The 18,181-nt window shown below is 42.6% G+C and overlaps 1 protein-coding gene across 2 annotated transcripts in view; it reads right to left on the bottom strand.

Annotated features, from left to right (window-relative positions):
• Positions 1-730: 730 nt before the first annotated feature.
• trip13 (thyroid hormone receptor interactor 13) overlaps positions 731-18,181 on the bottom strand; it is a 46,551-nt gene continuing 29,100 nt past the window's right edge. For both annotated transcript variants that reach the window (XM_038796808.1, XM_038796809.1), the window contains exons 10-14: positions 14,020-14,126; positions 6,241-6,394; positions 5,990-6,102; positions 4,858-4,927; positions 731-2,019 (exon numbers count right to left, since the gene is read on the bottom strand). In XM_038796808.1, coding sequence (XP_038652736.1) covers positions 1,915-2,019; positions 4,858-4,927; positions 5,990-6,102; positions 6,241-6,394; positions 14,020-14,126 — 549 coding nt within the window. In that variant the 3' untranslated portion in view covers positions 731-1,914. The remainder of the gene's footprint in view (positions 2,020-4,857; positions 4,928-5,989; positions 6,103-6,240; positions 6,395-14,019; positions 14,127-18,181) is intronic.

Raw genomic sequence — 18,181 nt, 5'->3', positions numbered from 1 at the left:
TGAATATAACGGATTTTAGTGAACTTTACTGGATTGAAATAACTGCCTATTCAGATACCATTGTGTCAATTCGCTCAGCACTGCAGTTACAGATTATTACTCAGTTATAAGAGCAGTGGAATGCATTTCTCAATTCTAGAAAGCATCTTTCAAGTTGAACGACAAAAAAATAGTCTTGGGATTTTCTTTGTGACGTGAATGGGAAACTGCAGCTAATTATTTAATGCTGTTAGGAAATGTTCTCTTTGCCGCTTCAAACTGTGTCAGTAAGGTCAGGTCAGTGAGCTCCTACCACATACCAAAGGCGACCTTTCTGATTATGAGACCACCAAAACTAGGGTCCAATCTAACAGAGAATTCAGGAGACACTTCTTTACCCACAGAGTGGTTACAGTGTGGAACTTCCTACCACAAGGCGTAATTGAGGTGAATAGCATTGAAATTTTGAGAAGCAAGAGGAAGAAAAGAATAGAAGGATAATTGGATGGGGGTTAGATAAAGGAGGTGGAGCCAACTTGTGTCGAGCATTAATACCAGCGTCGTTTCTATGCTATACATGTGTAAATCTAATACACTACAACATGCTTTGCAAATTACATCTTCAACAAAAATATAGCCTTTAAAAAAAAAATTAGAGCATCCAATTTTTTCCCCCCAAATTAAGGGGCAATTTACCATGGCCAATTCACCTGCCCTGCATATCTTTTTGGGTTGTGGGGGGTGAGACCCACACAGACACGGGGAGAATGTGCAAGCTCCACATGGACAGTGACCCATGGCCATGATTGAACCCGGGACCTCAGCATCGTCAGGCAGCAGTGCTACCCACTACGCCACCGTGCTGCCCACACAAAAATATAGTCTTAACACTAATGTCTTGGGCGAGCTAAATAATTCCATAAATGTGATTCAACAAGTAATTTCTTAGTGATAGAACTGCAAGTCATGGTCCCTCACATAGGGCGATTTATCACATGATGGTGTTCCAAGGTCAACTTTATGATTGCTGAAGAGTTTTGCGCCCTGAAAAATCAACTTAAATTGCTTTAATGTTCTAACTGATTTTTTTCCCAATTAAGGGGCAATTTAGCATAGTCAATCCACCTAACCGGCACATCTTTGAGTTGTGGGGGTGAGACCCACCAGACAGTGACCCGGGATCGAACCTGGGTCCTCGGTGCTGTGAGGCAGCAGTGCTAACCACTGCATCACCGTGCCGTCCTCTTGAACACAATTTTAATTTACATTGGTATTCTTCCATCTGGCTGTTATAAGACAGAACAGATCTTGTCACAAGAAAGTACAGAGGTGTTTCACAACAGTGTCGATTGCATTGCCGTCATGACATTTTTCACCTTTTGGCAAGTTTTAAGGTGAATTGGGTATTTGTGAATTAAAACAGCTCCCAATATGTCTCTTTCATAGCAGGGTCACACCTTATTTTCAATGAAATTACAGATCTTTATTCATTGAACGGTGACATAGATGCGTTTAAGGAAAACTAGATAAGTACTTGAGAGAGAAAGGGATAGAAGCATATGCTGACAGGGTTGGAGAAAGCAATGGGGAGGCTCATGTGGAACAAACACTGGCATAGACTGGTCAGGCCAAATGATCAGTCTCTGAGTTGTAATTTTGCGGTTTCAGGAAAGTTTTGGATAATGGCTGGGTATCTGTAATGTGGGTCTAACCTGTCTAGATTGAGGAGTTATCCTACTGTAACTTGCCAGAAACAATATTTACCAACTTGGAAAGAAATAAAATTCAAAGTATTAGCTACCTCCAGTATCACCGTAGTATCAAAATACCATGCAGTTTCCGGAGGCCAATGTTACCAACTATTAAGGAATTTACATTGGCTCGGCAGCATACCACACAAATATGTTTGTTTAACAGCATGGTTGAAGAATGGCACTATATCCTGCTGTCGATAGAGTTTAGTTTATTCCTTTCTTCAAATTGCCTGTCCACCACCATGGATAGAGCTTCTAGAAATTTCTCTACTGTTACAGACGATGACTGGAGAGAAAGTGGAGGGGAGAAAAAAGAAAATCAATTCAAACACTTCTCAATGCACTAGACCAGATCAATGATCCAGGTACAAATAAAATAGAATTAGAAAAAACAATTTGAGGATGAACAAGACAAAATGCTATTTTCTAATAAGGGTTAATTTAGAAGAATCTGAAAAATGACAATATGATATCGCTATTTGTCTTTATAATGTAATATTGCAATTATTTAACCTTCGTATTCATACTCACTACTAAGTAAACAAAGTTTCAATGTCTTAAAATAGTTGTAAGTGTGCCAAGATGCCAACCTCAATCTTTGAAAGGGACCCTTCAGCACTAGCAGGATGAAATCTGCAATAAGTACCTGTGAAACGAGGGATGTTAACTGGAGACCTGGCTCCCAGCTTTCTGGAAAATAGTATGCAACACCACAGTGCCAATTTCCTTCTTAATCACCATTTAAAAAAAAATTCATTCACAGGATGTGGGCATTACTGGTAAGGCCAGCATTTATTTATCTATCCCTAAATGCCTTTGAGAAGATGGCGATAAACCACTAGTCCATGTGGGGGAAGTACTTTCATAGTGCTGTTAGTCTGAGCCCAGAATTATGATTCAATAGTATGATACAGGAACAATGATAAATTTAAGTCAGGGTGGTGTGACTTGGAGGGGAAATTGCAAACGGGGCTGTTTCCATGCGCTTGGGAGACGCTGTTGAAGAAGCCTAGATGAGTTTTGACAATGCATCTTGTGGACAATATAAACTGCAATTACAGTGCACCAGAGGAAGAGGGAGCGAATGTTTAAGGTTGTGGATGGGGGTTTGGATAATCAGACACACTTGCTTTGCTTTGGATGATGTTGAGCATGGAGCGTTATTGGAGCTGCAACACCCAGGCACGTGGAGAGCATTCCAGAACCATGCTCCTGGCTTGTGCCTTATAGATTGTACAAATAAGCGGTGGGAAGTCATTTGCCATAGAATCCCCACCTTCCTACCTGCTCTTAGAGTCACAGTATTTACATGGCTGGCCCAGTTAAGTTTCTGGTTAGGTTCAAGGACATTGATGGTCAGGCATTCACAAAGGTAATGCCATTGAATGTCACGGGAAGGCAGTTAAAGACTCGCTCTTGTTGAAGATGATCATTGCCTGGCGCTTGTTATTTGATATTATCTGCCACTTATCAGCTGAACAGTGTTCAGACCTTGCTGCACATGGGAGATGATAAGATTTATTAGTTGAGGAATTGCAAATGAAACTGAACATTGTGCAATCAATGAACACTTCCACTTTGGACCTTAAGTTGAAGGAAAGGTCATTGATCAACAGCTAAAGATGACTGGGCCTCTGACATTGCCCAAAGGAACTCCTGATGCACTAGGTATGACTCTAGTCTCTGAAGGTATCGCCCCGCCCCACCAGTCTTCACTGACTTCAATTTTACTTGGTTCCTTGATGCTGCCAAATGCTGCCTTTATGTCAAGGGCAGCCACTCTCAACTCAACTCAGAAAGCCAACACTTTTGTCCATGTTTGGACCACAACTGTAATGAAGTCTGGAGTTACATGATCTGACAGAACTAACACTGACCAGGACAAACATAACCCAGGCTGCTTTGGACTAAGAGAATGGTTCTTTCGAGCAGGGGAATAATATGGATAAATTACTATTCAAACCATTCAAATATGAAGAAGCATCTGCAACCACCCAAAAGACAGGGAATAGGAAATTGAAACCACACATGGATTGCAGTGAACCATGCAGAGATACTATGCATGTTAAAAGTTTATGTGTTGCTCAAAATATCAGGAAGAATTCCTCAAATAAGCAGGTTAATTGCTCGGTCATAAGGTTCCAAAACTAAAGAGCGAACTTGCATTTATTATACTTGGGCGCTCTGGGGTAGGACTTCAGGAGAGAGTGTGTGGCCACTGAACCAAAATTCCATGTGATCAAATAGTTGGTAGTACAGAATTTGAGTATTGTTGATAAAAATGCAGGTTGTCAAACATGTTGCCAAACAATCCTGACTCAGTGTGCTGAGAGGTATGCTGACAACCAATTCAAGATTATCAGTCGGGTTTGCAGTGTTTCTCACTTACACATTCGGGGAGCTACATATATTAATACACAGAGCCCTGTTCTTTGCAGACAGGGAGAACATGTACACACATTGGGGCTGTTTCAACCAAACAAAATAGACGATAGCCATTCTCTGGTTCATTCCTCAGGCCAATGCATTGACAATCAGGTCAAAAAAAGCTTGGCAGTAAGTCATCAGTTAACTGATGGCAACCCCTTTACCAATCAGAGTCCACTTGTCAACTAATCTGCACCCTCTTCTCGGAAAGTATAAACTGCTGTTCCTTTTACGTTTGGTATTCTTGCAAATTGCCCTGATGAGTGCAAGATGAAAAGTTGCGACAATAGTCTTTTTTCAGCAATACCCTTGTGATCATATGGATAAATATCTCAAGCTGAATAAATGTGTCCCCTCTTATCACTACTATTTTTGGTCAGTCATTCCAGTCAACCTAATCCAAGTGTAGTATCATATGAATACCAAGGTAGAAATCTCAAAATGCTAGAAAAACTTTGCAGATCAGCCTCGGTGTAGAGAGAAACAGTGTTAATGATTCTGTGAATGTCCTAATGTCCAACATGCTGAGCATTTCCAGCATTCTCGGTTCTTATCTCAGATTTCTAGCATCTGAAGTATGAGCGCAGTGATCAAATGGAATTATCCCCTAAACATCCACCATTCTCCAGTCATCTAAAACTAACTATACCAGCCACTGAAATAAACATTCTTGCAAACGTATTGCGAAAGAACCTACCTGAATGTACAGTGCGTGAGCTAGGAATGGTAGTTTTCGCAAGACCCGTCCACTAAGCCCTTCACTTTTCCTGTATTTCACAAAATAGGGAAAAAAATCTTCACAATGATAATTTAGATCCCACAGAGAATGTCACCACCTTACATAAAAAGACTTAGAAGTACTTTGATCATAAAGCTGATAACTCATGAACAAAGAAACTGAGAGGTTCAGATCATAATAGCAGCAATCTGATTGTCACACACTTTTCAGTTAGAGGGCAGCATCTATACAAATAAATTTATTGCAGGGAAGAATTGGAAATCTACACTGGTGTAAAACTTTGATCACAGGATGCTATGCTGAGGTGCCATTGTAGTGTATAATAGAGGGATAGGAGGATGGGTTTTGTCCCCAGTTAGCCCACTGGCTGAATCATGGACCCAACCCTGCCTGTATAGGGAAATATTGAGCAGATGATGGATATTTCCACAGTTAAAGGGGGCAGGGAGTAATCAGGGGACAAATACAGGGGTTACTTCAGTGTACCCTCCTACATTCCACTATACAGAGCATCAGTCTGCTTGCCCCTCGTTCACAAGCAATGCCTGGAAACAAAAATAAAGTTTTTTAAAAAATCATACTATACACACTGTCCACGTGACTACAGCTAGAAGTTACTGGGTCAAGATCCATGAACTAGTGTGATTACCCTGTGAGTAATAAGCGTGCAAATTTTTATTCTGGTAACAGTCCCAAATATGTCTAGGTGAAAATAATAATTAATTGAGAATGTACAAATAGTACACAGTCCTCGTACTTCCATCTTATGTTAGCCTAGCAGTGGGGTGGCATGTGGTGCAGTGGTTCGCACTGGGACTGTGGCGCTGAGGACCCGGGTTCGAATCCCGCCCCTGGGTCACTGTCCGTCTGGAGTTTGCACATTCTTCCGTGTCGGAGTGGGTTTCACCCCCACAACCCACAGATGTGCAGGTTAGGTGGATTGGCCATGCTAAATTATCCCTTAATTGGAAAAAAAAATAATTGGGTACTCTAAATTTATAAAACAAATGTTAGCTCAGTAATGAAAAGTGCACATGGAGATGTGGCAAAGATATACCAGTGCTACTGAAACACAGTAAAGGAAACTTACGCCGCAATATTCTTCAGTGCTAAACTAAGCCTGGACACGTCATTTTCCAAGAAGCTGATCATCTGCAGTTCTCTCAGGGTGAGCAGTTGCTGTCTAGGGTAGATGATCTGGCACTAAAAATCAAAATAAAGGTAATAACTCCAGATACCTCATCTTGTTCTCTTGCCCATCCTTCCAAAAAAGAAATTCATTTAGCAATCTCAGCACAACAGCTCAAGTTTCACCCGCAAACAGAGGGAATGGTACCGTACCTTCATCAGCTCCTCCAGACAAGAGAGGTAGATCTTAAAAATGGCTGTGGCAGATGGTGGTCCAATGTACTGCTTGATATCTGCTCGGTCCACAAAAGCTATGTCTATTTTTTCTGTGATGTTTGACGTAGTCAGAATTACAACATTGGGAAATCTAGGGTGGAATTCAGAGAAAGGAATCACATACAGAACGAAGAACCCGGAAATGCAGCAACTGCATTACTGTCACTGTAATATAGCATCTCATATTAGAACCCAATCACAACAAAACTACATTTCAAAAATCTTTCAAGAATTTCAAGAGCCTTGGTCACAAAGTTCACTGGTCCGTGCAATTTACGATTTGAAACCGCTACAGTACCATGTCTCCACAAGTGAGGAAATAAAAGACACCGAGGTTGACATACACTTATAACAAGTCAGGTTGTTCAAAGATTATTGTGGTAGCTATGGATTTTGTTGCTATACAGTTGATAAACTACACTTCACAAGTTTCCCGTCGCTTTCTTCATGGCAATGCCTCAGCCAGAGTTGGCTTGCCAATCAATCAACACCCTTTTCTCCTGTAGTTTAAATTGCAGTGATCATTTGAAATTTGTCCTGATGAGTGCAAGATAAAAAGCTTCAGCAATGACCCTCTTTTCAGCAATAAACTTTGCTTTCTACTAATTTCCCTCTTCACTATAAGAGTACCTTTTCAACTACTTAATTAAAGAGCCCTAATGTGCCCAAAAGCAACAAAGAACTTCACAGCAAATAATGAAAGGTAGCTCTGTTCTGATTAATCTGCAGATATATTCAAAAATATACTCACACTTATACATTCAAACACAAGCATGCATTCACACACATTTTTATAAATAAAACATCTGCCAAAGTAAACGGCAACATTAAATATGCTGTTTATTCTTTTCTAAAAGCTTAAGTATCTTTCACCCAATTTTACTTGTTACATTGAAACTCCCTCACCTGCATTATCCTATATTGTACCCAAATTTAATAAACCCCCTTGTTCAGATTTTGTTTTTTGTAGCAGAAAGAGAAGTTTTAAATCATTAAAATAAAGTCACCTAGAGCTGCAATGCAAAAGGTTGTTAGGTGAATGTTATGGAAATAAGAAAGATAAATGTAATTATGATACAGGTCTGCCATGATCGACTGAATGGTAGAACAAGCTCGAGGGCTGAATAACCTACTCCTGTTCTCATGACACAGCAGATTATTCCCCATGCAGCATGTTACGATGAAGGTTTACGGTGTAATTGTCCACTTTCAGCTGTAGAGGACAGAAAGGCAAACGGCAACATTTAAGAGCTAACTGCCGTTTACCTTCTAGTTAAAAAGAATTGTATTTACAAATATTTGCCTGTCAATCTACCTTCTCTGTTGGGACAGGAAGCACTGTGCCATGAGACTCATGGTATAGGGAGGCCGGCAGAAAGGAAAAATATATTAAACCAAGCATTTATCTCCTATATTTAAACTTTATAAATCCCCTTCACCTTCCATTCCAGTTTGTTTCTTGTTTCATTTTAGCTAAGAATCCTTCGTCCACGAAATCACTCATCCAAAGGCTAATCAGTCAAATGTTAAATTTAACTCTATTTGTTCTGTTTTTCCAATGAGAAATTATTCAGCGGTCCTGTCATCAGTTCTTAATATAGATAATTTATCACATCTCCGACTAAATTGGGCACGCTCAAAATAATATTCACATTAAAATTGTGAAAGAATATAAATAAATACTTCCAGCAAATGCAAGAGCAACGCCTCTGAACTTCATCCAAATATGAGCATGTCAGTCTCTCATCATTTAAAATATTCTGCTCTTCTATTTCTCCTACCAATGTGGATAACTTCACGAGCCAACATGCTATACTAGCTGCCATGATCTTGACCATTCATGTAACCCATTTGGCAGCTTCTTTGGTGCTTTATTATTATTAACAAATTTGGATACATTAAACTCGCTCCCCTTAATATAAGCCATTGATCTAGATTCTTGTGATGTCGCACTAGTTGAAGCCTGCCAAACCAAAAGAGATTTAGTCCTAATTTATGCTTGCTGTCCATTAATAAATCCTCAATTCATGCTAATTGCGCCCTTTTACATAAATCAGTTACCAAAGTCACAGCAGGCAATAATGAAAGCAAATGGTATGCTAGTTTTATTACAGAGAAACTTGAGTATGGGTAAAGAAGTTTGAATGCAATTGGATAGGACCTTAGAAAAACCACACCTGGAGTACTGTGCATAGTTTTGGTCTTCTTACCTATGGATGGATAAAAAAGCCCGGGAGGGAATGCAATGATGGTTCATAGGATTAATTCATAGAAATATAGAATATAGGAAAAGGCCATTTGGCCTTTCAAGCCTGTTCCATCATTCGCTATTCCTAGGAGGGGAATGTCCTCTGAAAGGAGATTGGGGACGCTAGACATGCATGTCTGGAGTTTAGAAGAATGAGAGGTCATCACATTTAAGCATGCAAAATTCTTATGTGACGGAGGGGATGGGAAGTATAGTCTCAGGAAAAGATGTTGGTAATTTAGAATTGAGATAAGGAGAAATTTATTTTCTCAAAGGGTTGTGAACCATTGGAAATCTCTATCCAAGAGACTAGTGGATGCTCAGTTGCTGAATATAAACAAGAGGAAGAACATAGAACATACAGTGCAGAAGGAGGCCATTCGGCCCATCGAGTCTGCACCGACCCACTTAAGCCCTCACTTCCACCCTATCCCCGTAACCCAATAACCCCTCCTAACCTTTTTGGTCACTGAGGGCAATTTATCATAGCCAATAACACCTAACCTGCACGTCTTTGGACTGTGGGAGTAAACCGGAGCACCCGGAGGAAACCCACGCAGACACAGGGAGAATGTGCAGACTCTGCACAGATGGTGACCCAGCGGGGAATAGAACCTGGGACCCTGGCGCTGTGAAGATTAATAGAGTTCTGGATATGGGGGTCGAGGGATATGGGGATAGTGCAGGATGGTGCCAGTTTCAACAATTTGTGCACCGACACCTCAGGTCTTTGTTCCTCCACCCCTTTCCGAATTTCACTATTTTTTATTGTCTCTTCTCACTCTTCCTGCCAAAACAAATAACTTCACACTTCTTTGCCACATATTCATCCATTCCACCAACCTATGACTTAGCAACATTGAAAATAGGAGATGGAGTAGGCCATTCCACATTTCGAGCCTGCTCCGCCATTCAATATGATTATGGCTGATCATCTATCTCAACACCATATTCCCACGCTCTCCCCATAACCCTTGGCACCTTTAGAGTCTAGAAATCCATTTCCTTCTTAAATATATTCAGTGACTTGGCCGCCACAAAATTCTGTGTTAGAGAATTCCACAAGGTCACCACCCTCTGATGAAGAGGTTTCTCCTCATCTCTAGTCCCCAAGCCAGAGGAAACACCATCCCTGCATCCAGTCTGTCCAACCCCGTCAGAATTATATTCATTTCAATTAGATCTTCCCTCATTTTTCTAAATTCCAGCGAATACAGGCCCAGTCGACCCAATTTCTCCTCATACGACAAGCCATCATCCCAAGAATCATTCTGGTGAACCTTCGCTGCACTCCCTCTATGGCAAGTATATCATTTCTTGGATAAGGAAACCAAAACTGCTGATGTGGTCTCATCAAGGCACTGTACAGCTGTGATAAGACAATAAGGCATCCTTGCTCCTCTACTCCAGTCCTCTTGCAATGAAGACCAATATACAATTTGCCTTTCTAACTGCTTGCTTTCAGGGACTGGTGTTCGAGGACACCCAGGTTTCCTTTGTACTTTAGTATTTTTTTTCTTTATTTGTTTATGGGATGTGGGCATCGCTAGTTAGGCCAGCATTTATTGCCCATCACTGAGAGCATTTAAGAGTCAACCACATTACTGTGGGTCTGGAGTCACATGTAGGTCAAACCGGTTAAGGATGGCAGATTTCCTTCCCTAAAGGACATTAGTGAATCAGATGGGATTTTGTGACAATCGGCACTGGTTTCATGGTCATCATTAGACTTTTAATTCTAAATTTTTATTGAATTCAAATTCTACTATCTGCCATGGCGGGATTCAAATCCAGATCCCTAAAACATTACCCTGGGTCCCTGGATTACTAGTCCAGTGACAATACCACTACGCCACTGCCTCCCCTAGAGATTTACCAATCCATTTGAATAATACTCTGCCAATCTGTTTCTCTGCCCAATGTGGACAACTACACATTAATCCACATTATACTGCATCTGCCATGTACTGACCTCTTGAAGTTCATCACTTTTATAAAGTTGTGCTTTATATGGAAAAATTACATTGTGTATTTATTGGGCTGAAAACTGCTGGTTGAGTTTTTAAAAAAAAGCTGAATAGCAGCGGTTCTTTATCACAAGTGACTTGAGACAGAAGCTAAGATGGCAGAGCATTTGCATCACTGTACCGTAAAACTCCAAAGCCATTAAAACGGAGTTAACTTGCATTGAAAACCCCAGAGACAATCAACTTGAAGAAGTGTGAATGGATCATTCTCCTGACCCCTTCATACAATATCCAGATGATTACCTGTGTACCCAACTGGGTGGGGATGAAGCATTAGGTGTAAACATTTTGGACAATGGACTCTGGTTCATAATGGAACTTGCTCAACCATAATCTAATCATGTAAACCATGGGCCTGCAATCAATCAGTTATGATCATTGTTAGATAACTGCTCAGTTGGTGAGAAAGGATCACATGATGTGCCAACTAACCCACTCTTTTGTGTTTAAGAAATGGTTTTTCTGCAGGCCACAAACAGAAGTTTCTTTAAAAGTTTTGTTTTTGCAAAAGTTATTTTTTCCCTCACTCACCCAGGGCCGAGCGAGAGAGAGGCTCCTGGTCGGGAGTCCCTTTGTTCCTGCCTCGTGGTGGTCGTTGCCGGTCGGTCGTCACTCCTCCGTTCCTTCCTCCCTGCAGGTTCGGCCCCGCTTGTCTTGCCCTGCGCTCTGCTGCCATGCGTGGGGGTGGGGTGGGGGGGGGGGTGGGGCCGCCGATCGCTCCGCTTCCGAGGGCCCTGCTCCCGATTTCACGGGACTTTACTTTTTCTTTTACGGGGACCCCCTGAAAAAGCCCAGACTTAGTGAACCTGCGGGAGCCTTTTTGCTGCGACCGCTCCGCTCACTAACGCCACCCCAGTTGGAGAGTTAGAGCATTTATTTTGACCAGATGTTAAATACAATCGACACTATTCTCTATTCTTTAGCAAAAAAAAAATTCATCTGATAGCGACAATAACCATCATCCTCAGATCACAATACTTCCAGGTTGTGTATTAAGTGTAAATTTTGAAATTGTACCCTCTACACCCAAGTCTTGGTCATTAATACATATATTTTTTAAAAATGTGGTCCTAGAGCCAACCCTTGGAATCCCGACTGAATATCTTCGGCCAGTCCAAAAATAAACCACTCACCACTACCTTGTTTCCTGTCCCTCAGTCCATTTCACTTCCCCTTTTATTTTATGAGCTTCAACATTGGCGACAAGCCTATTACATGGTACTTCATCAAATGTCTTTTAGAAGTCCACGTAAATCATATAAACCCTCTGTTACCTCATCAAAAAACAAGTTAGTTAACAAAGGTTTGTCTTTAACAAATCCATGCTGGCTTTTTTTTTGTTAATGAATACACACTTGTCCAAGTGTTTGCTAGTTTTGTCCCGGATTACCGAATCCTAAAGCTTTCCCACCACCAACAGATTGGCCTATAGTTGGTGGGTTTATGCGTACACTCTTTTCTGAACAAAAGATTTAATATTTGTAATTTTTCAGTTCTCTGGCATCACCCTTGTATCTAAAAAGGACTGAAAGATTGTCAGTGCCTCTTCAATTTATTTCCTTATTTCCCTCAAAATCATAGTATCCAGTCCTGGTGACTCATCGACTTTAAGCACATCCAGCCTTACAAATAACTCCTCAAACACTTTTTAGATCATCCAGTGCCTCAACTGCCTTCTTGATTGCCATGGTAGTACTGAATAGCAGAGGAGGTTATCCCTGCTCCTATTTATACCATGATGTGGAGATGCTGCCGTTCGACTGGGGTGGGCACAGTAAGAAGTCTGACAACACCACATTAAAGTCCAATAGGTTTAGAACATAGAACATAGATTTCAGAGCGCAGCTCCTTCCTCAGATGAATGAAGAGATGGGTTCCAGAAAAACATATATAGACAAAGTCAATGATGCAGCACGATACTTTGAATGCGAGTCTTTGCAGGTAATTAAGTCTTTACAGGTCCAGACAGAGCAACTGGAGAGAGGGATAATCACAGGTTAAAGAGGTGTGAATTGTCTCAAGCCAGGACAGTTGGTGGGATTTTGCAAGCCCAGGCCAGATGGTGGGAGGTGAATGTAATGCGACATGAATCCAAGGTCCAATTGCGCCCAATAATTTGTTTTATAACATTCACCGTTAATGAGAAGTACCTGTGAATTAATAGGCAAACTGACGTTGAACACACCACACAATAAATGGCATGTGTGACCAAGGAAGATTCCATGCATTTCTCAACAATCTACTTCGATGTCAGTAAATACTAATCTCGTTGAAACTCTAAGTTTCCCTCACGAGGCATTCAAAACCTTTAACTTTCAAAGACCAAGCCTCTTAATTTCCTCAAAACCAACTTGGACTGCCTCAACGCCTGCACATCACCCAGGTTTTCAGTCTCATCTCCTGAGACTCCGTTCCACTGGATTTACAAGTTTGCACTCCAAACTTGGCAGAATTTCAATTCTTTAAAAGCCAGCTAACTTCATTGGGCTAGCACTACACCTGGACTTCACCAAACTTAACTCCCCAGCTGTACCAATAGCTTCCAGGACTGCCTTTGAGCCCTAACCCTTTCCAGCACACAGAAGTGACAATGTGGCATTTTCTCAGTTCTCCAGGACTTCCCCAGAGCCTCAACTACACAAGAGCTATCAGACATCTCCTGGGACTTCTCCTGAGTCCCAACTACATAGATCCAGCTAATAGCAACACTTCTGCTGCATAGAGTCTGCTAACAACGGTTAGGGGCTAGCAGCAGCGCTGGGAAAATCTTGCGGTTTTATTCTCTTAGCAAGTGTCTTGAATGTCAAACTTTGTCCACTTTAAACAAAACATTATTGATCCCCAATCGGATCTTACTAAAAACCTACGATCTGATCTAGGATCACAACATGCGCAGACTGTTTTTAAGTAGCCCAGGCTACGTGCTAGCCTTGCATGAACTTAGGGGTCCCTTTGCTGAGGGCGTGTTTAGCACTCAGCTGCATGCCACAGGCAATATAATGAACAGGCAGCACAAAGTTTGTGTGTTGCATGCATCGTAATGAACGTGCGTGGGTTAACCACGTTACCAATATTCCCCTCTGGATAGCACAGATGTGAAAACCAGCGAACAACAAAAAATTTAAAATGAACAGTACGTCTTTCCATTCCTACACCTGTTTTGCACGCAAAGGAATGGGATATCAATAGGTTTCAGGGAAAATGTGCAGTCACATTTCAAAGTAATAATGACCATCACGTGGCAAAGCAGATTGCTAGCAGGGCAAAAAAAAACTAGTGACTCAACATCAGAATCTGCCGGATTTTACAAAAGATCCAGAAGATGATAATCCCTGATAAAACAACAACCAATTCAGCTATTCTAAATGTGATTCATTAACTGGTTAAACTGTCAAAGTACAATGTGCTATATAGAAACAGCTGTAACAGTTAGAAGCTTACCTTTTGATCTGGTCTATTTGTGTCAACACAGCATTAACTACTCGAATGGCATCAGATGGCTCTGTGCCAGCCTTTGAAGCATTCCTGGCTGCTGTCAAACTTTCAACCTGTAGCACAAGGGACACAAGTTAACCTTGTAAAGCAGGTCATGGTCCAAGTTCAGCCTTCAGAATAAAGTTTGCTGGTCAAATTCCTCCAAAATCGATTTATTATTGAAGTAACAAATAAAAACTTACCACATGAGTTTTTGCATGGGTGTGTTAAACAAATTAAACTAATTTCAATAATGCACTAATGGGTTCAATGTCTTTGTTACAGGACTCGTAAAAATAGTGACACCCTCAGACAACGAAAAAAAGTGCCACAGATGCATTTTAGCTAAGATTCTTTGGAATCCATTTGCATAGATCATTAAAATGTCACGGTTAAGTACAGAAAATAACAAAAAGGCTATTGGAATGTTGGCCACTCTCGAGGACTGGAATACAAGGTGATAAAAGTCAAGCCTTAGCTATACATTTGGCGTGCTGCCAGCAGTTCTCAGGAACACACCGTAGAAAGAATATATTAGCCTTGGAGGAATCTGCCTCATAGATTTACCAGAATGATATCTGGGACGGAATTCTCTGGCCGTTGCGATTCACTTTTCCCGCTGGTAGCGCACCCCCGTCCATGGGCTTCCCAGCGGCGTTGGGTGGCTTCAATGGGAAATAATTGACAAGTGGTGGGAGTATTGAATTCCTTCTCCAGCGAACAGTACGCCGAAGAAAAACGCGCGACTGGATGAACTGGAGAATTCAGCACCTGGTCTTCAGTGTTAAATTACAAGAAGATATTGTAGGCCCAGAACTTAGAAGGCTGAATGTTTATCTGATCAAAGTTCACAAGACTTTAAGGGGAACATTAAGGGTAGATAGAAATAAACTATTTCCGTTAGTTCAAGAGTCTAGGACTGGGGAGCATAACCTAAAAAGAGACAGATCTTTCAAACCAAGAAACATGTCTATACACAAAAGCTGGTAGATACTTGAAACTCTACAAAGAGCAAGTGATGCCAGATCAATTATTAAATTTAAGATGGAGATAAACAATTTTTTTTTGTCAACCAAAGGTAGGTATGGATGAGAATAATAGTAATCTTTATTGTCACAAGTAAGCTTACATTAACATTACAATGAAGAGATGGCAAGCAAAGGTGGGCATGTGGAGTTAGGTCACAGATCAGTCACAACCTCATTGAATGATCAAACAGACTCAAGGTATTAAGTGGCCGTACTCCCATTTTTATGTTCCAGAAATAACATGTTAGCAAACCAACTAACAGAAATTTGATGACCCTTTTAGGTTCCTTTACAGATTCTTAGTGCATGAATGTAACTCTGTGAAAGTGGGGGAAGTTTTGAATTGGGCTAAAATCAAACCATCAACAGGGTGGCACGGTGGCTAGCACTACTGCCTCACAGCGCTCAGGACCCAGGTTCGAATTTGCACATTCTTCCCGTGGGTCTTTTCCCCACAACCCAAAGATATGCAGGGTAGGTGGATTGTCCATGCAAAATTGTCCCTTAATTGGAAAAAAAAATGAATTGGGTACTTTAAATTTAATAAAAATCAAACCCATCAAGTTCTGGGGATTTCAGTTTGAACAATTATGACCAAGAATATTGGACATCCAAGGCTGACTCGGACTTGCTCTAGTTTTAAATGTGCCAGGTGATGCCAAACAGTAAAAGCCAAGACTTAGCAACACAAGCACATGAAAGTGGAAAGCAAATCGACAATCAGTGCTAATTTCATAGAATTTACAGTGCTGAAGGAGGCCATTCGGCCCATCACGTCTACATCAGCCCCATGAAAGAGAACTCTACTCAAGCCCATGCCTCCACCCTATCCCCATAACCCAGTAACCCCACTTAATCTTTTTTGGACACTAAGGGCAATTTAGCATGGCTAATCCACCTATACACATCTTTAGATTGTGGGAGGAAACCGGAGCACCCGGAGGAAACCCACGTACACACGGGGACAACGTGCAGACTCTGCACAGACAGTGACCCAAGCCGGGAATCGAACCTAGGACCCTGGAGTTGTGAAGTAACTGTGCTAATCACTGTGCTACTGTGCTGCCCTAATTGCACATTGGATGTTAAAGTCTTCAGAATCATCCACCCAGGGGAGGCAAATTTAAAACAAAACATGAAAACCTCTGAGCAAGTCATCCCAAATTCTATAAGGCAATGAAGCATGCTCATGGTTCGGGCACATAAATATTTACTTAAGTAACTTCCTCTTTCATCCTGCTGTCCCGTCCAAATCTCCTAAGATACAAGTGATTGCGCATAGGAATGGGGTGGGTCATTCAGTTCTTGACTGTGTTCCATCATTCTGTTAGAAAATGATTGACCTGCACCTCAAACCTATGAATATTCATTGATCCCAGAGCAGGGCATCACAGTAGCAGTGTGTACCACTGTTGCTTCACAGCTCCAGGGTCCCAGGTTCAATTCCCGGCTTGGGTCACTGTCTGTGCGGAGTCTGCACGTTCTCCATGTGTTTGCATCGGTTTCATCCAGGTGCTCCAATCTCCTCCCACAAATTCCGAAAGACATGGGGCGCGATTCTCCGCTCCCCACGCCGGGTGGGAGAATCGCGGGAGGGCCGGGCGAATCACGACACACCGCCCTGGCACGCGATTCTCCCCCCACCCCCCCCCCAAAATGGCGTGTCGCGGAATCGCCGCTCGCCGTTTTTCACGGCGACCACCGATTCTCCGGCCCGGTTGGGCCGAGCGGCTTGACGAGCCCGTCCGGTTCACGCCAGCGCCAACCACACCTGGTCGCTGCCGGCATGAACATCACGCGACAGGTAAGTGCGGGGCCTGTGGGGGGGCGGAGGGAGGATCGAGCACCACGGGCGTGCTCAGGAGGTGACTGGCCCGCGATCGGTGCCCACCGATCGTCGGGCCGGCATCTCTAAGAGATGCACTCTTTCCCCTCCGCCGCCCTGCAAGATCAAGCCACTATGTCTTGCGGGGCAGCGGAGGGGAAGACGGCAACCGCGCATGCGGGGTTGGAGTCGGCCAACCTGCGCATGCGCGGCTGACGTCACTTAGGCGCCGCCGTCGCGTCATTATCGGCGCGCCGCTTTGACGCAAGCGTCAAGGCCCGGCGGCCGGGTTTCTCGCAACGCCGCTCCTAGCCCCCCGGGGATGGAGAATAGGGTGCGAGGAGCGGCCTCCGATGCCGTCGTGAAACTCGGCCGAGTTCACACTGGCTTTCCCGATGCCGCGCGGTATCGGAGAATCGCGCCCATGCTGTTAGGTGAATTGCACATTCTGAATTCTCCCTGTGTACCCGAACATGCACCAGAATGTGGCGACTAGGGGCTTGTCACAGTAACTTCATTGCAGTGTGAATGTAAGCCTACTCGTGACAATAAAGATTATTATTATTAAGATCGCAGACATTGAAATTCAAGTCCATGTCTCAAAATCTCATCTTGTGTCAGCCATGGGTAGAAGCTCCACTTCAGCACTTGAGCACAAAAATCTACAATGACAGCCCAGTGCAGTACTAAGGAAGTGCTGCACAGTCTGAGGTGTCATTATTCAAATCAAATGTTAAGCTGAGACTTTGTCCGTCGTCTTAGATGGACTTAAAAGATGTTTTGACGTGACTTTGAAGAAGAATTATAGAACTACTACAATGCAGGAGGCCATTCGGCCCATCGATGGGCCGAATGGCCCTTGGAAAGAGCACTCTAATTAAGCCCACGCCTATTCCTGTAACCCCACCTAAACCTTTGGACACCAAGCAGCAATTAAGCATGGCCAATCCACCTAACCTGCACATCTTTGGACGGTAGGAGGAAACCCACGCAGAAACGAGAATAGGGTGGCATAGTAACGCAGTGGTTAGCACTGCAGCCTCACAGCGTCGATGACCCAGGTCCGATCCCATCCCGCGGTCACTGTCCGTGTGGAGTTTTCACATTCCCCCAGTGTCTGCGTGGGTCTGACCCCCACAACACAAAGATCCACAGGGTAGGTGGATTGGCCATGCTAAATTGCCCCTTAAATGGAAAAAGATTATTGTACTTTAACTTATTTTAAAAAAAGGCATGGGGAAAATGTGCAAACTCCACACAGACAGTGACCAGAGGC

Source organism: Scyliorhinus canicula, chromosome 5 (genome assembly GCF_902713615.1).
Source record: "Scyliorhinus canicula chromosome 5, sScyCan1.1, whole genome shotgun sequence".
NCBI classification, from domain to species: domain Eukaryota; kingdom Metazoa; phylum Chordata; class Chondrichthyes; order Carcharhiniformes; family Scyliorhinidae; genus Scyliorhinus; species Scyliorhinus canicula.
This window is presented reverse-complemented; position numbering and strand designations above follow the sequence as displayed.